General features: G+C 47.7%; 1 protein-coding gene and 1 long non-coding RNA gene across 12 annotated transcripts in view; one reads left to right on the forward strand and one right to left on the reverse strand.

The window, feature by feature from the left end:
- Positions 1–13395, reverse strand: part of ZBTB46 (zinc finger and BTB domain containing 46) — a 43393-nt gene extending 29998 nt beyond the window's left edge. Inside the window, exons 1-4 of one of the 8 annotated variants that reach the window (XM_061361386.1) lie at positions 13266–13395; positions 12576–12772; positions 6621–6748; positions 4818–4957 (exon numbers count right to left, since the gene is read on the reverse strand). In XM_061361386.1, the coding sequence (XP_061217370.1) occupies positions 4818–4871 (54 nt within the window). In that variant the 5' untranslated portion in view covers positions 4872–4957; positions 6621–6748; positions 12576–12772; positions 13266–13395. Of the gene's footprint in view, positions 1–4817; positions 4958–6620; positions 6749–12575; positions 12815–12909; positions 12979–13265 lie in introns of those variants that run through there. The other 7 variants (XM_061361385.1, XM_061361392.1, XM_061361387.1 and 4 more) reach the window with 7 other exon arrangements.
- On the forward strand, positions 12999–16424 carry LOC133216576 (uncharacterized). 4 transcript variants are annotated; one of them, XR_009726674.1, is made up of 3 exons: positions 12999–13075; positions 14980–15309; positions 15860–16424. It is a non-coding gene; the product is annotated as an uncharacterized LOC133216576 (long non-coding RNA). The 4 variants fall into 4 exon arrangements; XR_009726672.1 differs by lacking the exon at positions 12999–13075 and adding an exon at positions 14471–14569; XR_009726671.1 differs by lacking the exon at positions 12999–13075 and having other exon boundaries at positions 14750–15309.
- The last annotated feature ends 375 nt before the right edge of the window (positions 16425–16799 follow it).

Consider the following 16799-nt stretch of genomic DNA (forward strand, 5'->3'; position numbering starts at 1 on the left):
AATTATGGGCAAGCCCATGCACCAGAGCCTGGATCTGGGCTGCTGGTGGCTGCTGATAAAACCACAGTCACGGCACTTGTGTGGCTGCACCATCTCAAAGCATGCAGAGTTAAATGTAAGCACTGTCATTAAGAGGCTGATGTGTGCTTGCAGCAACTTTCTAACATACATCTGGTTCGAAGCACAAATTCAGGCCCATTCGTACATCACCCCACAGCAGTCATGATTGAGAAAGTGTCTTGACATGTGCAAGTGGGTTCCTGTGCTGGGGAATGCAATCTGTAAGACCTCATTCCTCCTTCCTCCTAGTCTGTGCCAGTGTCATCATCTACAGGAGCACAACAGCTCCAGTTCAGCCCGCACCACTGGCTGGAAAACCACCTCTCAGCCCACAGAACAGAGATGACACAAGGACCTTTCTTCTACAGCCACCTCATGAGTCAAGAGTTCAAGTTATGCAAGATGCCTGCACAAGCATCTCCAGTTCCACAAGAATGGAGCTCTTTAGCAGTGTCACAACTGCTCATTTACAAGACCGGCTGGTCCTTGCTCATTGAGAAGCACTTGCTTCTTCAAGAGAGGAAGGACCGTGTTCCTGCACCACAAACAGGCTGAACTGGTGTTTATTATTTCAAATCCATGAAGCTTTTCTATGGAATTAAGCCCAGAGTGCACAAAGAAGCTCAGCTTATTTCTATTTGAATTGGAAGAGGTCAATAACAGAGCAGCTCTACGTTATCTGAATGCTACTTATTCACTACCGAAATCTGCCCAGAGACCTCAAGTTCTCACACAGAAGCCACCTCCACCTCAAATACATGAAATACATCAATGCAAATCAATCCAAGGATTAAAAACCCTCAGCCTAAAGAATTGATTTTCCAAGTGTTTGGTCTGAGAAGGCTGCAATGGAACCAGCAGCTCTCACCCAGGCACTGAAGGTGGCTGGCACCGCTTCCCAACCTCCTCCTGTTGGAGAGAGCCACCTCTTAAGGCAGAATGACAGTTCACTCTTGTCTCTACTCCAGAAACCACTGCTGCAGCTACTTTTAGGAGTCGAGGAGTCAGCTTAGTCCCCTCAGGAAATATGAATTGCCACATCGGATAAAGCGCGTTGTCCATCACCAATCCTGCCTTCAACAGCTGCCAGATCCACATGGTTCAGAGGAAGAGGCAAGAAAACCTCAGAGCATACAATTATGGAGCCAGCAGAAGGTTCAGATATGGCATTTCCTTTTGCTGTTCCTTCACAGGCAGCAAAGTCCATAGTCCAAGACATCAACTCCCTAGAATTAGTCTGGGGCTGGGGGAAATCTCCCACAAGGCTCATTTTCTCTTCCTCAGTTTAATACAGATTGACAAATACTCCTTTATGCCAATGTCTTCACCCACTTTGGGGAGTTTATGCAACAGCAGCTTTTCCTCTTGCATGTTTTTCACCTGGAAATTACATCCATGCCTTGAGATTTTATATATGTCTATGGTGGCGAGATCCCACAGCCCTTGTGCTGCACTTGCCCACATCACCAAGGACACTGGGGACAAGAGCAGAGGGTGGGTTGGTACCTTTAGGACAAGAAGCAAAAATACCTGACATCTAAAATATGAACATAAAACCCCAAGTAAAACCAACACCAATATGTGCTCCTCCATGCAAAGAAAAGACAACTTGTCCTTGTTCCAAAGTACTTGAAGAGACAGAGACATGAATGGGAAGGACACCCATGGAAGAGCAGCATCCTCTCCATGGACAGGCACAGTATCACACAGCAATGATGCGCATGTTCCTGTGTTCAGTCCAACCAACAATGTTCAATGCTTTCCTAACCAGCTATACTTATTGTAGATGTCTTGATCTTCCCCGTCTAAAGGTCTGTTACTTCATACCCATCGTTTCACATTCAGCATCTGTCACAGCATTGCACCTTTCCAATGTGAGGTCTTTGGGGGAGAGAATTAAATATGCCTCCAATTCAAAGGAATTAATTAGTTTTCTGTCTACCCCTGTCAAACCAGAACATCCGTTTAATGTCAAGGATCACCAGGGAATTAATCCAAGTTAAATTTAAGGCAATTTGCTAGTAGTTAAGAATTCAGGAAGCTTCAAAAGCCTGCGCTCTCGTGTTCCAAATTCACATGCTGTTTTGTGGCTTGTTGTTGGGTTTTTCTTCCCGTTTCCTGGGAATGATATTTATCTCCACTTAAAACATGTTATGGAAAGATTCCTTCAGCAAAGCAGCACCCTTCAGACTTCCACTGGAAGCATTGTGGAAGATGGAATAACTGCAAAGATTGTTTAGACACAGCCCTCAAAGATCAACAACGTATTTTGGGGTTTACTCAGGTCTTTTTAGGACACTGAAGGATTTCAAAGTTCAGCACCTACTAAAAGCTTTCAGCCTGGGCCAGTGCTGACAGCACATGGCCACAATGCAGCTTTCCAAGAAGCCAATGAGCCGTGAAAGCTCATCTGTAGGTTTTCCACAAACTAAATGGCAGCAGAGCAGCCTTTCTTCACAAGTCAGTTCACAGACAGCATTGAGGCTGCTACCTCTCCAAAACCAACTAAACCAAACCCCCTGTCCCTAAGCAAACAACACCTGCATGTAACAGCAAAAGGAACAAAAGAAAACAGATTTAATCATCTCTTTCATGCAAACTTCTGTCAAGGTAGAGGCCAGCTTTTTCTTTCTCAGGTCATCAAAACCCTGCTCTTCAAGTAAGCATTAATAATTCAGATCATCTTGAAGCCTGGTTGGAATGAACCTCGTTCTACAAACACAACAGCCACGAAAACTGTTTATTTTGCACTATCAGTACACTTATTTGGACATGAAAATATCACCTGGTGACATAAGAGTCTAAATAAATACAGTCTTCACCTCCTGTTGGAAAGGTTTGAAAGGAATAGCCAGTACTTACAATGCCAACTGCTGAGAGCAAGCACCCACAATAAGTCTCCTGACCCAGATGCGAACAGCAGTGAAATTAAGGGGTAGAAATGTCTTGTATCTAAAGCTCAGAGCGTTATTCGGATTTGGACATAAAGCCACTTGCAAGAAATGGAGGACACGCATGAAAGTCCCTTCAGTGCAGTCCCCGGGGAAACAGTGGGGACAAAAATAAACTCCTTTTACTCAGAAAGAAAACAGGGGAAGAAAAACAAGGAAAAACCCCAAAGGACTGGAGAGGTTTTGGAGGGTTTGCTGTTTGTTTCCTATTTGCGCTCTCAGAACACAAAGGAACCCAAAATTCAACCCCCAAGAGGTCTGTTACAACTTTCTAAACACGTTTCTATACACTGAATAGTAGGGACACAAGTTAGAGAGTACCAAAACACTCCTAAGTGCTCTCCACCGGCAGCCACCGTGGGCTCCCCAGGGAAAACATGCCAACTGGAATTTGACCAAAAATGTGTTGTTTCCTCCCCCTTCTCCCTTCGGAGAGAAGTAAAAACAGATCAAGGAAGAACTCCAGTTCACTCCAATGGTTTCTTACACAAAAAGGCAACAAACACACCCCACTTCCCTGCTTCCCCTCTGTCCATGTCTCCACTCCCAAGACATTCCAGCATTTTTTGAATTCCTCTGCAAAGGAGCTCTGTAAGGTGAGATCGGGCTCCAGATGCCACCTCACACATGACACTGTGTGTAAGGAGTTCACTTTTATGCAAGTAAAGGCAACAGAGATGCAGAGGATCCCTCCTGTCCATGTGCTCTGTGCTGACAGGAATAGAGAACAAGAATCCCAATGTAACCTCGGCAACAGCAAAGAGTGGTACCTGCACTCACTCTCCTAAAGGGGAGGAAAAGCACAAGATTCGGGATGTTAACAGATAACTCCCAGCCATGACACTGCTCAGGAGCTTCATGGTGCAAATCTCCACAAGCACAGTGTTTTCTCCTCCCAAGTGTGTTTGAGGAAGAGCATTGAAACACCTCTGCTTAGTGTTCTGTAGTAGTTACAATCCAGAAAGGCTATGAGCAAAGTTCAAACAGCAGGAGCAGGGCAGCATCACATCTCCAGCAGCCAGAACACAGCAACAAAATCAAACTTGGGGCAGGAAGAGATGTCAACTCCTCATCTGTCCCAGTTAGACTGAGGCAGGAAACACAAAGCATTTAAGACCATATCATCAGTTTACAGCTGCTTTTACCATGAAAATACATTGATCCAGATTCAATTTGGAATTAAAAGAAGGCAGATTTCAGCAAGAACAAAGAGACTCTAAACACTACACACTTCTAGTCATGCATCACAGTGTTACAGCTTTGTTTCCACAACCCAAACGCAAGCCACAGGCACAATCCAACTCCAATAAGCAGAATATAAAATAACCAGGAGGCATCATGAAACATTTCACTCTCTACTCCAAAACCAGCAACTTGGCTTTGGCCTTTGATATCAAACCCTCTACCTGAAGTTACAGGGCCAGCAGGGTGGAAAAGCTGGACACTACAGAAGTGCAGCCAAAAGACAGGATTTTGGAAAGGATCTTAGGAAAATCCATTTATTAACCTTCAAGCAGCTCTGACAGCACATGAATTCCAAGAGAAAACCAGGTCTGAAGATGAAAGCTAAGGGAAGGCTGTTTGCCTCCACAAAGGAGGGCAATTGGTAATTAGGACAAGAAATTTAGAAACTGTGAAGTTAAAAATAGGAGGAAAAAAGGCAAAACCGTACCAGAGAGGCACATTTTGCTATCGTGTTCTTCACATCATAAGCAGTGGAGAGTTTTAGTGATTTTGTTAGAGAAAGCAATGTAAAATTCCATATTAAAAGAACCATCATCAAAATCCAAGACAATTACTCCTTACCAGTAACAAACTGGGTTCCAGGTCTGGTGTTTCTCCTACGACAGCTGAGGACATCAACAGCCCTAGGGCAGCACAGGTAGTGCACCAGTCTTTGACCTTCTGATAGCACTGCTGGGACCTCTTGTAGGAGAAGGACAGAACTACAACAAAACCCAAAAGAAGAAAAAACAAGCATTAAACTACAAATTACTGAACTACAGTGATACATTCTGAAGGCTTTTCCTCCAAACCCACAGTTATAACATCCTTGCTTATGACTTCACCCCCAAAAATGAAAGCATAGCAATACATTGCAGGTAATGAAAGCCTGGTACCTTCTTGCAATACTACAAACAAGAGTTATTTCTTAAAAGTATGAGAAAAAAGGTATCTAATTTTAGATACTAAAACTTCAAAGAGGTCCCTGAAACAACAGGGTTTCCTGTTTGGTAGCTTTTCCAAACATTCTCACTTTAATGACTTTGGAAAGAGACATTTGTGGCTTGAAGGGCACTAATTCACCTTATCTGACCTATAAAATAGGAGGTTAAGAAGCTACTGAGGCAACTCCTGAGAGAGGGTTGCAATGGCATTCAAAAGACATTCAAAAGAATGTCTTCTTGACATGTTTAGTTGCCAGTTCCTACTGGCTAACACCATTCTGGGTGAAGAGATTAAATCATCCCAAGATTTTGAGCAAGAATTCAGTGTGAAATATAGATCCTTAGGTAGTAAGGCACATTCCCAGATAAAACATTGATGTTTAGGATCAACAAGGTACCAAGATTAGAAACAGTTCATCCAAAGGGTTTTTTGCCTGTGAGGACACATCAACTGTAATTATCATCATGTCCATCTGGCTCTACCATAGAAAACAGACTTTATTTTCTTCAGAAGAACACATTCACTGCACTTGAAGCATTTAAATTCAACTAAAACTTCTGACTATGCTTTAGTCAAAACTTTACACTGTTTGTGCATTGTTGACCCCTCTAGCAAAGCGTTTGCCACGTATTTCTGATCTCTGCATTCAGATCTCTTCAATCTATAGATAAGCTCTTAATGAAGACCAGTTATAAATCAATGCTGTTGATCTCACCTTCTGCAGTAACGGAAAACCTCAGAAGATAAAAACTAAGAAAGCTTTTCCAGTACAAACTGCTGTAACTGCAAGTGGGGAAATGAGTATCTAATACACACACAGAGCACTAAGGCAAATCCAGGCATTCTTATGGCAACAAGCACAACTGTGAAAATCCTGACAACAAATATGACCCAACCGAAGCAAATACCACTGAGTTTGTTCTCGGTGTCTATTTCAGACTGCCAAGTCTTGCCTTTCTCTGATTGCTTCTCCATAGCAATTGTTTTGGCTCCTTTTAGTCCTGTTATTTAGACAGTTAAAAAAACAAAGTGGGGGAGTGAGGGAACACATGGGAAATGACTTTGCTAGCAAAGGGTAAAAATAAGTGGTATTTTTCACTCAAACTTAGGGCTGGGACTGTTAAAACTCTGACCTACACCTCTGTCCCAGAGCCCAGAATAAGCCAGAACAGGCCAGTAAGAACAGCAAAGCTCAGACCTGCACTATTTTGCACTGCTCTGCATTTTTCCTTCTTGCTTTGAGCTCTGAACCTGCTTTCCTCCTGTAGTTGAGCAGATGAGCACCAAGTGACCATGGTTAATAGAGGCACCTCTGCTACAAGGTAGGAGCACAATAGCCAGAGGTATTCCTCCAACTTCCACAGCTGGGTAAGATTCCTAAAGGAATCCTCCTCTTTCTCTTACCACATCACAGAGTATCTTTAAATGCTGAGCACTTACCAATAGTTGAAAATGCTTCCTGTTAGCAAAAATAAATGTCGTGATGTTTCACAGCTGGAAAGTGCATGTTTTAATGAAGAGAGGAGAATGGGCTCTGCTGACAACCTCCAAAGGGCTCATCAGATGTCCTGCATTTGGGAATGGGAAGAATAAGAGGCACAAATTAGAATCTAAACTGTAACTTCATATAAAAGCTTTCAGTGGCATGTAATTACAAGCAGCACATTTACAACTTTGCCATTCCAAACAGTATTATGATATATTCCTATCAATAAGCATAAAGGAGAAATTCTTTTGCTCGTGTTAAGAAAGAATTTAACATACAAATTTTAACACTATTAACACTCCTGTGCTTCCAGGCACAAGTGCTTGGAAGAAGCCACTGTAAAATGCCAGTAGTTTATGTGAGGATTTCAAACAACTTTAACAACAAGATACAGAAAAAGATGCAAACACCCAACAGAAAGTAAGTTCTCATTGCCGTGCCTGTAAAAGCGATGCAGCCACAATACAATACTGCAGCCTGTAACAGTTTGCTTATACAACAGGATGCACCTTTCCAACAGGGCACTAGGTGCACGTTTCTAGCTCAAAATGCTTCCTGCAATAATGTTTCTGCTGCTTTTTCCATTTTCTCTGCATTTCCCTTGTTCATTTCCCCATAACTTCCACCTCTGTCCATGTGCCTGCCTCACCACCTTCTCTCCATCATGGAGATGTCCAACACAGTACAGAAATAGTTGCTGCTATTGAAGGAACATGGAAGAGCCAACCAGTACCTAGAGAGCAAGAATCTTACAGGGTACCAGGCTCAAGGAGTCTGGTCATACCAAAAACAATGTAAGCAGTTAGCTACAGATATAAGCTGCTACTCCAGCAATGAAGATTGAAGAGCAACCTGAAAAGCCCCAGGTGCCTGTGGCTGGTGGGACACTTACCAGTCCAGATGCCATTAACTCCTACAAGATCCTAAGCTGCCACTTGAAAGAGCATCACAAAAGAAATGTGAGCAAAAGACTCTGCCCTTGCGCATCTATTACCAAAACCAAAACAACATAAAAAGCACCTAAAAAAGAAAGAGGATTAAAGCAGTGTGATCATATCACACTGGGAATTGCCCTGAAAAACGGTTCCCCCCAAACTTTCACATTGCTTTTTGGCTTTTTAACTTGGGGATCTTTGTGTAAGTTCCCAAAGTCAGTACGTGAAAAAGGAGGGAAGCAAAAAAAGAGGAAGAATCGTGAGGGAATTTTTAAAGGGAAGTATAGCCATGGGAGCAGCTGAGGGGAAGGGCACACAAGAGACAGAAAATGCACATAAGGAGTCAGGAATACCCTAGGAGTAAATATGTCAGCAAAACTAAAGCGAACACAGGAGGTGCTGTGTGTAACTTAGGGTACAAGCACTCAGTGCCTGGGGTGATATCCCACTTTCCTTTCAGTCCAGATCTCATAATCCAGATTTGATCAACTCTTATAAAAAGCTAAAAAAGACGCACAGTGAAGCCAAGAAGGACAGAGCAGCAATAAGAAGGAAGTCAATAAGTGAGGGTTTTATCCAGCCCCCACCTCGTCCTCCAACCCTACAGTGGTGGGACTGTTTGGAGCACTCCATCCTGACTGCTTCCTTCATGGGTACTTCAATCAGCTGGTTTCAGGTTTGGGTATTTTAAGCACCTAATGGCTAATCCAGACCATTGATGCTTCTGTTTCAGGGCATGATTTGAGCACTGGTCAGAAAGGTATTTCCTCCAATGGTATATTAGTGCAAAAGGTGCACGTTTTGGTTAACCCTTTCCTCACCCAGAGTGAGCCCAACTACCTCAAGTATCCACTCCAAGTTCTTCTTCACAAGGTAAGAAACAGAGGAAACAAATTCACTTGGATGTATTAAGTTGGTTCAACACATGAGGAGGAAACAATTAGGAAAGATAACTAACGCATACACAGCTACAAACACATTCCTTGCTATGCAAAACCCTACTTGCTTTTCTAAGCAGGGTTCTTAAGCAGCAAAGTTCCTGGCACACGCTCCGACATCCTTGCTACAAGGCTTATTTTAATCCATACACAAGCTGTGTTTGTAGAATACTCCTGCCACCTCACTGCCTCCCTCCAATACAGCAGACCCCAGCTCAGCTTTACTCCAAAGCAAACGCCAGGCAACTTCCAGCACTTGCAGAATGTTTTTCCTCCTTAATGCCAAGTAAGTGTCAGGGCAAAAGGGATCACTACTGCCGGGGCTGGAAAAGCCATACTCCCAAAAAGCAAGGCAAAGAAAGGCAAGTTTCAGCTCTAAGCTCAGCATCTACAATACCCAGGTACATCCTTACCTCACCTACATGCAACAGAGCACTGCAAAGTGGAACACATTTCCATCTAATTGGAATTGCTGTCAAGGAGCTCATCCTGCACTCGGATGCTGTTCAAACCCAACATTTCAACCGCAGGCTGATGGGTCTTAAATACGTGGGTATGGAAGGAAGATAAAGCAAGTGTTCAGAACAGCTAACCTGGTAAGGGACAGAAAACCCCACGCAGGAGCCTCTGAGCTCCACTACTGGGGAATTCAGTGAGGACTTCACACTAGTTTGTGCATATGAATAAGCAGTTTTAGCACAACTATGATTTTTTGCCAGGATAATAGAAACTGTGTGCAAGAGCTGAGGAAGCTCCACACCCCTGTTTCACAGAAAGGGAGGCTGATAAAAAGCAGTGACAACACCAGCACATTCAGCCACAGCTACAGGATGGAACTGAATCCCAAGCAGCTCTCCTTCCAAACTGGACATCCCTGAGCAGCCAAATGCACCGCAGCAGCACAGACCCGAAAGCTACTGAACTGTTCAGAGAAGCTCAGAGTCTCTCCCCTTCCATTTCCAGTGAAAGAAGCATCACAACAAGCAATACATGCTTCTATTTCACATCCTGCCTAACGGACTGAATATCTAGAGGGAATTGAGGCAACCAGCCACTGAAGGTTGTGCTTAAGGGAGCTGTAACATGAATACATCACCGAGTGAAACAGAAAACCCTCACGAAGGACTAAAGTGAAGGTCTGAAGCAGCAACCGGAGTCCTGACTGTCTGTGTGTGACCAAAACACCCTAAACACCTCCCAGAGACCCTGGGGTGAGGAGCACACCACAGCACTTCACACAGCCCAAATACCTCCCTCTATCTCCCAGCAGTGGTAGGTCCGTGTCCTCTCACCTAACGTGACCCCGCTATCTGCAGGCAGCCCCACAACGTGCCTGCTTTCACTATTAATACACTTTGAGGTTCAGATATCACACATAAAACACAGGTAAGTTACTCACTTCAGAATATTGAAGCCAGTCGTAAGCCAGAAGCGAAACACAAACATTAATCCTTTTGTGTCAGGATTTTCCAGGGTAATGCTGGCAGCCAGGAATGGACACGACCTGCTGGCTCCTGGGAATTCTAAGGGACATGTGGGATAACCATTACAGCTGCAGGTAGGTCTTCAAAGACTTAAACTAAGCCCCCGTTTTGCCCTTTTGTTTGCCCATTAAACTGAGCAGACAGGAGCGAGGAAACCCCCTGTGAGTGCTTTTTACTGATTTAGGGGAGTTTGGAGACTGGGGCTGCCAGTAAAACCAGCAAAGGACATGAAGGGGAAAATGCCCTGGGAAAGGTTGAGCTGTTTCTGAAGGAAATCTGCTCTGGAAGCAAGCAGCAGCAGTTTGGATGGGGCGTTATCCTGCTGCTGCGCTGCCGGGAGGACAGGAAACTTTGCTGAGAAACTTCAAGAACACAGATCTAAACAAAAAAAAATCCATCCAAGTGGACAGCAAAGACAAAAAGAACACATCCGACCTCAGAGCAACACAGCATGTTAGCAGAGGAAAAGCAGACTATTCGACAGCAAATCACAGACCTTTCAAACACGAGGCATTTCGCCGTGCCACAGAGGGCTGCTTGGGGAAGGGGGTGATGCTAAACTGGTTTTCCTTTAAGCACTCCCACTTATTAAGGAGGAAAAAAAAAAACCCTCTTGCGAAGAACACCTCCACTGTTGTACAACTGTCCCAGAAAACAAAGACCACGGGGAGAAAGTGGCCCATTTTCCAAGAACCCCGTGTACGGGTCATGTTTTCAGCAGCTCGATCCTACACGCTCGAGGATGAAGCAGCATTTAAAGCCTACGAGTAAACATCTCACAGGTGACTTATCAGAACCCATTTTTTGGTGCCACACTCAAATTGACTCAATTACATCAAACAGTCATAACACAGATAGGAACACAACTGCGAGAGAAGTTTAGCTGTGAGTGAGTTTCCCCCTCCTGGACAGGCTGCATCAAAACCAAACGACCAGTTTTCTGTTTCAGTTACAGTCATCCCACCAGCATAGCAAAACACGGACTATTTGCCAGGCACATCCATTTGGGAGCTATCCTAAACACTGTTCTGTAGCTATGCCCCCAGCCCATGGGGCAGGCTCCTGTTCCCAGTCCTCATCAGCTCCCCAAAAGCACCTTATGGCGCTCATTCCTCCCCACATGTTGAAAATATTGTGACTAATAACACACACTCCACCCATTTTCTTTTTTCCATCACTAAAGGATTTCAAAACCTAAAACTTGACAAACAGCAAGAGAAACTGAACGCAGTTTAGAGAGGGAAAGGCAAATCTTACTTGCAATTACAAGATGCTATGAAAACATACAGTGTTTAAGCAAGGTATTGCTAGAAGCGATCCGTTCCCAGCAAGCTGCTTCCTTAAAATCACAGTTCTCTCCCTCTTGGATAATGCAGCTTTTCCCTTTAATCCCCCCATGAACAAATAGAAGAAAAGAAAGAAAGAAGACTCCCTTTCCTTCTGGAGACCCCACATTTCATGCATTAGTCGCAGGGCTGCTCTTTGCACACTGAGAACCCACGCTTGTAATAAAATACTTGTTCCAGTTCAAGAACCGAGACCTAGATCCGTACGACAGCCCCTAAATGCTACACACGACGCGAGGGATGCAATTAAAATGCAGGCAGGAACTTTGGTACAGGTGTCTGCACCAGCACTGTTTGCTAAACACGTCTCTAATTAGCATGGCTTTAAACAATGCTGATAATAATCCGGTCCTGGCAGGCTTGCAAATGAATCACTGGGATTGCAAAATGAAAAGCATGAGGAATTCATTAAAGAGCGGTTCAAACTCTCCTTTGTTTATCTTCCCCCCGTCAGGTGTCAAGAACAAATAAACCTGGGATTCTCTCCCTGGATTGCATCCCAGCGCTCAGCTCCACAATACCGCGCCGCTCCAGAGCCTCCTTAGGAGGTACCAACGCCGCTTCGTTCCCCCCCCCGACCTCAGCTCCGCTTCCAAAAGAGACATCCTCCCACTATTCCCGTCCTGCAGATCTGCTCCATTCTCCGTTTGTCATCGGGGATTGAGTTATCAGACACTACTTGTATGACTTTGGGAACTGACACGTCTATTTACAGAGACACAAAGGCAATCCGGCAGCACAACCCTTGCTTCTTAACCAGCACCTTTCCTTCCAAATGTAACCCCCGCTTTCCTCCTAGGGGAAGGTGGGGGGGACACACGACACCTCCCTCGTTGCCCAGCATGACAGCGAACATTCCCAGCCACTTTTGCACTTGTTACAGCCCGATGAAAACCCACCTCCATCCCCCCCGCGAAGGAGCAGCGCTGTTTTGCCAAGGGTTTGGTTTTATTCTGCCGTTGTTTAGTGGGCTTGGATGGGGTTATTTTTCCCTTCTAAAAGAGGGTCACTTCCCCCATTTCAGCCTGCAATTAAAATGGAGGCAAGGCCAGGCGATCTATGCCTGGCTTTAGGGGGAGACAATAACCCAAAACAGGCCTGGCTTAAGGAAAAAAAAAAAGGGGGAAAAAAGAAGGAGAGAGGATAGGAAAGGGAGAAAGAGGCAGAAAAAGAGCGAAATACAACATGCTTCACCACGATTATTACCTCATCCCTTTATCCCAAGCAGTTTGGAAGCACGCTCCTGACAAACTCTTGGTCCAACTTGCACGGATGCTGGTTTTTAAGGGTTGGGGCGGGGGGGGGGGAAAGGGTTTGAATGCTGGAGCCGGGATTGAGGCTTGGCTCCTCGCAAGTGGAGCTGCTGTTAAAATGCCCCCTTGTCTCTTCTCCTCTCCCTTGAGCTGGGTGTTGACGCAGCAGAAATTACCAGCTGGAAAATTCCCCTTTTGGAGGTTACGGGGAGGGGAGGGTTGGGGGGGGGGGGGGCGGAGAAGGGGAGGGGAGGGCCGGGGGAGGGGGGTTAAACCCTGCCACTTACCAAGTTAAGCCATCCACCCCACACCAAATAAGCCATCGCGTCCCAAAGAAGGCACCGTGCCCCCCCTCCTCCTCCGTAGGCACGGAGCCACCGGCCCCCCCCCTGCTCCCCCGAGGCGGGTTGTGCCAACGGAGGGCGCGGGGCTGGGCAGGGGGCGATGGTAGCGGTGAGCACAGCGGAGGAGGCGGGGGGAAAGGAGAAGGAGGACGGGGAAGGGGGGGGGGTGGCAAAGCGCTGCCCGCCTCGCCTCGCCTCAGGGCGGCCGCGGGGGCCTCAGGGGAAGGGCGGGCGGCCATGGCGACCCCCGCTCGCCCCAGGGGGCGTTGGGGAGGGGGGGTGGTGGGCAGCGCGCTTACCTGAGCCCCATGGAGGAGAGCGCGGTGTGGGAGCGGCCGGAGCTTGTGGCTCCGTCGGTCACTCCGTGCCTCTCCTCGGGGTGGGGAGGGGAAGGGGAAAGGGGGAGGAGGGCGGGGGAGGTGGGGGGGGGGGGAGAAGCCGGTAGAAGGGGGGGGGCCCGGGCGCGCTCCCGTGGCTCCCTCGGGCGCGCGGGGCGCGAACCCGCGACAGGCGAGCGCGGAGGGGGGGGGGGGGGACTGAGGGAGGGGGGGGAGAGGCGGTGCCGCGCGGCGCGTGCCGGCGCCTCCGCCCCGCCCCTTCTCCCACACTGGCGGGCGCTGATTGGTCAGAGGCAAGCACGGGCCTCCGTTAAGCGCCGCCTATTGCTCCGCCCCCTTCTTTCCTCCCCTTGCGCCGGGGGAGCGGGGGCGCCGCCGGCGGCGCTGCCACTGCCGGACACCGGAAGTGAAGGGCGGGCTGGGGGAGCGCGCACGGGCTCGGCCGCGCAGGGTATGATGGGACGGCTCCGTGACAGCGCTGAGTCGGCGGCGGACCCGGATCCGGACCCGATCCCCATCCCGGTCCCGGACCCCATCCCGGGTTCCCCCGGGGTACCTCTAGCGGCTCTTACCCGACCTTGCCGTGGCCCGGGCTCCCCCGGGGTACCTCTAGCGGCTCTTACCCGACCTTGCCGTGGCCCGAGGAAGGAGGGCCCGCGGTTGTGTCCCCCTGAGCGGGTGCATCCCCTCAGGCTCCGCCGTGAGGGGCAGCGGTTTGCTCCCCACGGGAGCCTGTGGCCGCGCCGAGCTGTTTATGGTGGGGGGGAATCACTTTTCACTCTATTAAGAAATAAGAAACCTTATTAATTAATAGGAACCCAAGATCTGCAGCCCGGCAGGCTTCAGAGCCCGTTAAACGGGGCGCTGGCCTGGCTTGATGGCTGGAGACTGAGGGTGTGCAGGACGGAGATGAGAGCCCCCCGCCTGTCACATCCAGGGATGGAAACCTTGTTGCAGCAAAGGGCAGGATCCTGCCCTTTCGGCTGCTGCGCTGCAGGATCTGCCACAACCTGCCCTATATTTCAAAGGACGGAGCTTAACAGCACAGGATAGGTCTGGAGCGGCGAGGAAGCTGATGCCAGCCCTGCCATGGCTGTGGCGAGCAAGGGAAACCGCTCCTGGATCTCTGGATTGGGAAAGCAGGAGCTGGTCCAGCAGCTGTAACGTTTGCAACCTGTGCATCAGCATCCACATGCTGGGATTGTGCCCCAAAGAGGGGAAATCCCCGTGGGTTGGGCGTTTGGTTGCCTTGTTAACCAGCTTAGGTGGGTAATCACGGGTAATTGCGTGCCTAAGGCTTGGAAGTGTCCTCCCGGGTTTCCTTCCCCCCCCCGTCCTATGGATTTGCTTCATCTCTGGCTTTTAAATAGGGAGTCCTACCGCTGAAGCCTCGGAGTTGGTTTTATGCCTGTTCTTTATTCGAGTCCTCCTCTACAAGGTTTCAATCTCCAGGACGTCCCTTCACGAAAAAAAAAAGAGATTATTTTCCACTTTTCAATCTGTGGTTTAAATAAACAGATGTTGTGTGTGTGGTGTTTTCCACCCCCCGTTTCCTCCCACACACCCTCAATACCTTCGATTTTGAAAAGCCCATGAATGAACCTGATTAATGACAATGAAATGTCTTTTAACTCCAGCGTGGTTTTAATTACCTCTTTATTTCCTATTGCAACAGAGTCCAAGCAGCACCTTCCTAGAAAGAGTTCCATTAAGATGCAAATGAAGGCTCTGCAGAAACTGTCTCGCAATGCAATGCAACGAAGGACTCCGTTTCTTACACTTAAGCAACACGGTGCCAGGGGGGTGTCCCGCTGCCTCCTGCTCCTCCTGCACATGCAATCCTCTGCCTTCACCTCCCCATGCGTGTGGTTGCCGGTCCCTGTCACCTGCAGGTGAAAAGCACCGGAGCTGAACAGCCAGAATCTCTTTTCCCACCCTCAATGCCCAAGTGTTTCACGTGAAGCTCTTCCCCCCGGCGCCTGCAGGTGCTAAATCCTTCTGTTGTGTACGTTGGTTAAGTTTAAGCTTTGAGTTGGTCTTATTTTTTAGGCTCTGTGTTGAAATGGGAAGGTTTGAGGGGCTGATTGAAGATGGAGCTGTATCTTTATGCCACTGTATATCTATTTTGCATAAAATCCATACCATACGTGGTCACAGCTAGGAGCACTCCTGCTTCTAGCTCACTCACTCCTGCTTATCCTCGCTCCTCCCTGCTTGAGACCGAGCTTCCCGTTATCCCGAGGCTGCTCCGGTTCAGTGTGTACGTTCCCTTCCTCTCCTCCCACCCAGGGTTTCTTCCTCAGGTCTTTGTTGGCAGCAAGTATTTATTTATGTAGTATTTCTTTGCGTGTGGGGCTGGGCTGAGGCCCCGGAGCAGCAGCAGCTGCAGCCTGGGCACTGCCCTGGGGAACGTGCTCCAAGAGGGGGAGGCTGGCTGAGGGCCGAGCTTCCCAAAGCTGCTCCACACAAAGGATTTCAGGAGGCTTGGGAAGCTTTAATATTTAACATACCCACACCCCTTCCTCCTTTAATGGGAAGTTTGTGTCTTATTTTAGGTAAAGGCTGCAAGTGCTCCGCCTGTCCTCAGAAGAGAGGTGGTTTCTCCTCAGAAAGAAGGAAAGAACATGCATGGGGTAAAAAGAACAGGAAAAAAAAGAAGAGCTGGAGGAGAAATCAGGCTTGTTCATGAGCTTTTTGGTGTGCAAAGTGTCATGAACGGCGTGAACAAAGGAGAGGTCAAGAGCACAGATGCACCTCTGTGAGATTAAAGACTGTTTCTGGCTCAAATCAATGTCCTCTGCACACCACCATGTCACAGGTTTCATTGAGGAGGAGACCACTGGAGGTCTGGGCTTTAATTGTGTTTGGCTATTGGGAAAACAGGGAAATTCCATAATCCTGTAGCACAGGAGTGGTTGGAATCACCCTGTGGTGGGGTGAGGTAGAAACGGGCTGGAGACAGTAGAGGAAAGCTGCCTCCATACCACATCCCATCTGAAAATCATCAGGATGCCGAAGTGTTCTCATCCCAGCTCCCCTCTTCAGCTCTGCTCCACCTTGCATTCGTCTTGCTTGTAGGAGATGTTATATCTGGTAAAATAAAATGATTTCTTGTGTGTCCTTGCCGTGTGGTCCGTTTGGAAGCACGCTAAGAAAATCCTAATGACCTGATTACTCTGGGTTGGGTTTTTTTTTTAATTCCTTACAAGTTTTGTACTCTGAAATAGAGATGCACAGAAAATCCTGAGGGATCTCTGATCTGTGAGCTCTGCTTACAGCCATCCCATGTTTCATACGTGGTACACGTGTTTCCATCACCAAAGCCTGTTCTTCCCGAAGTGCAGCGGGAAGAAAGCTGGTTTGCTCCTGCACCTCACAGCAGCTCTGCATCCCTGGAAATCCTCGCATCACCAGCTTTACCAGCTCCACTGAGAGCATCCTGCTCTATGGAGGAGGTGGAGGAAAGGGTTAAAGGACCCACATTCCTGTCCCTAA

The sequence above is a fragment of the Neopsephotus bourkii genome, unplaced genomic scaffold (assembly GCF_033783945.1).
Source record: "Neopsephotus bourkii isolate Nb327-2 ecotype Australia unplaced genomic scaffold, CSIRO-AGI_Nbou_v1 NB_1060, whole genome shotgun sequence".
NCBI classification, from domain to species: Eukaryota; Metazoa; Chordata; class Aves; order Psittaciformes; family Psittacidae; genus Neopsephotus; species Neopsephotus bourkii.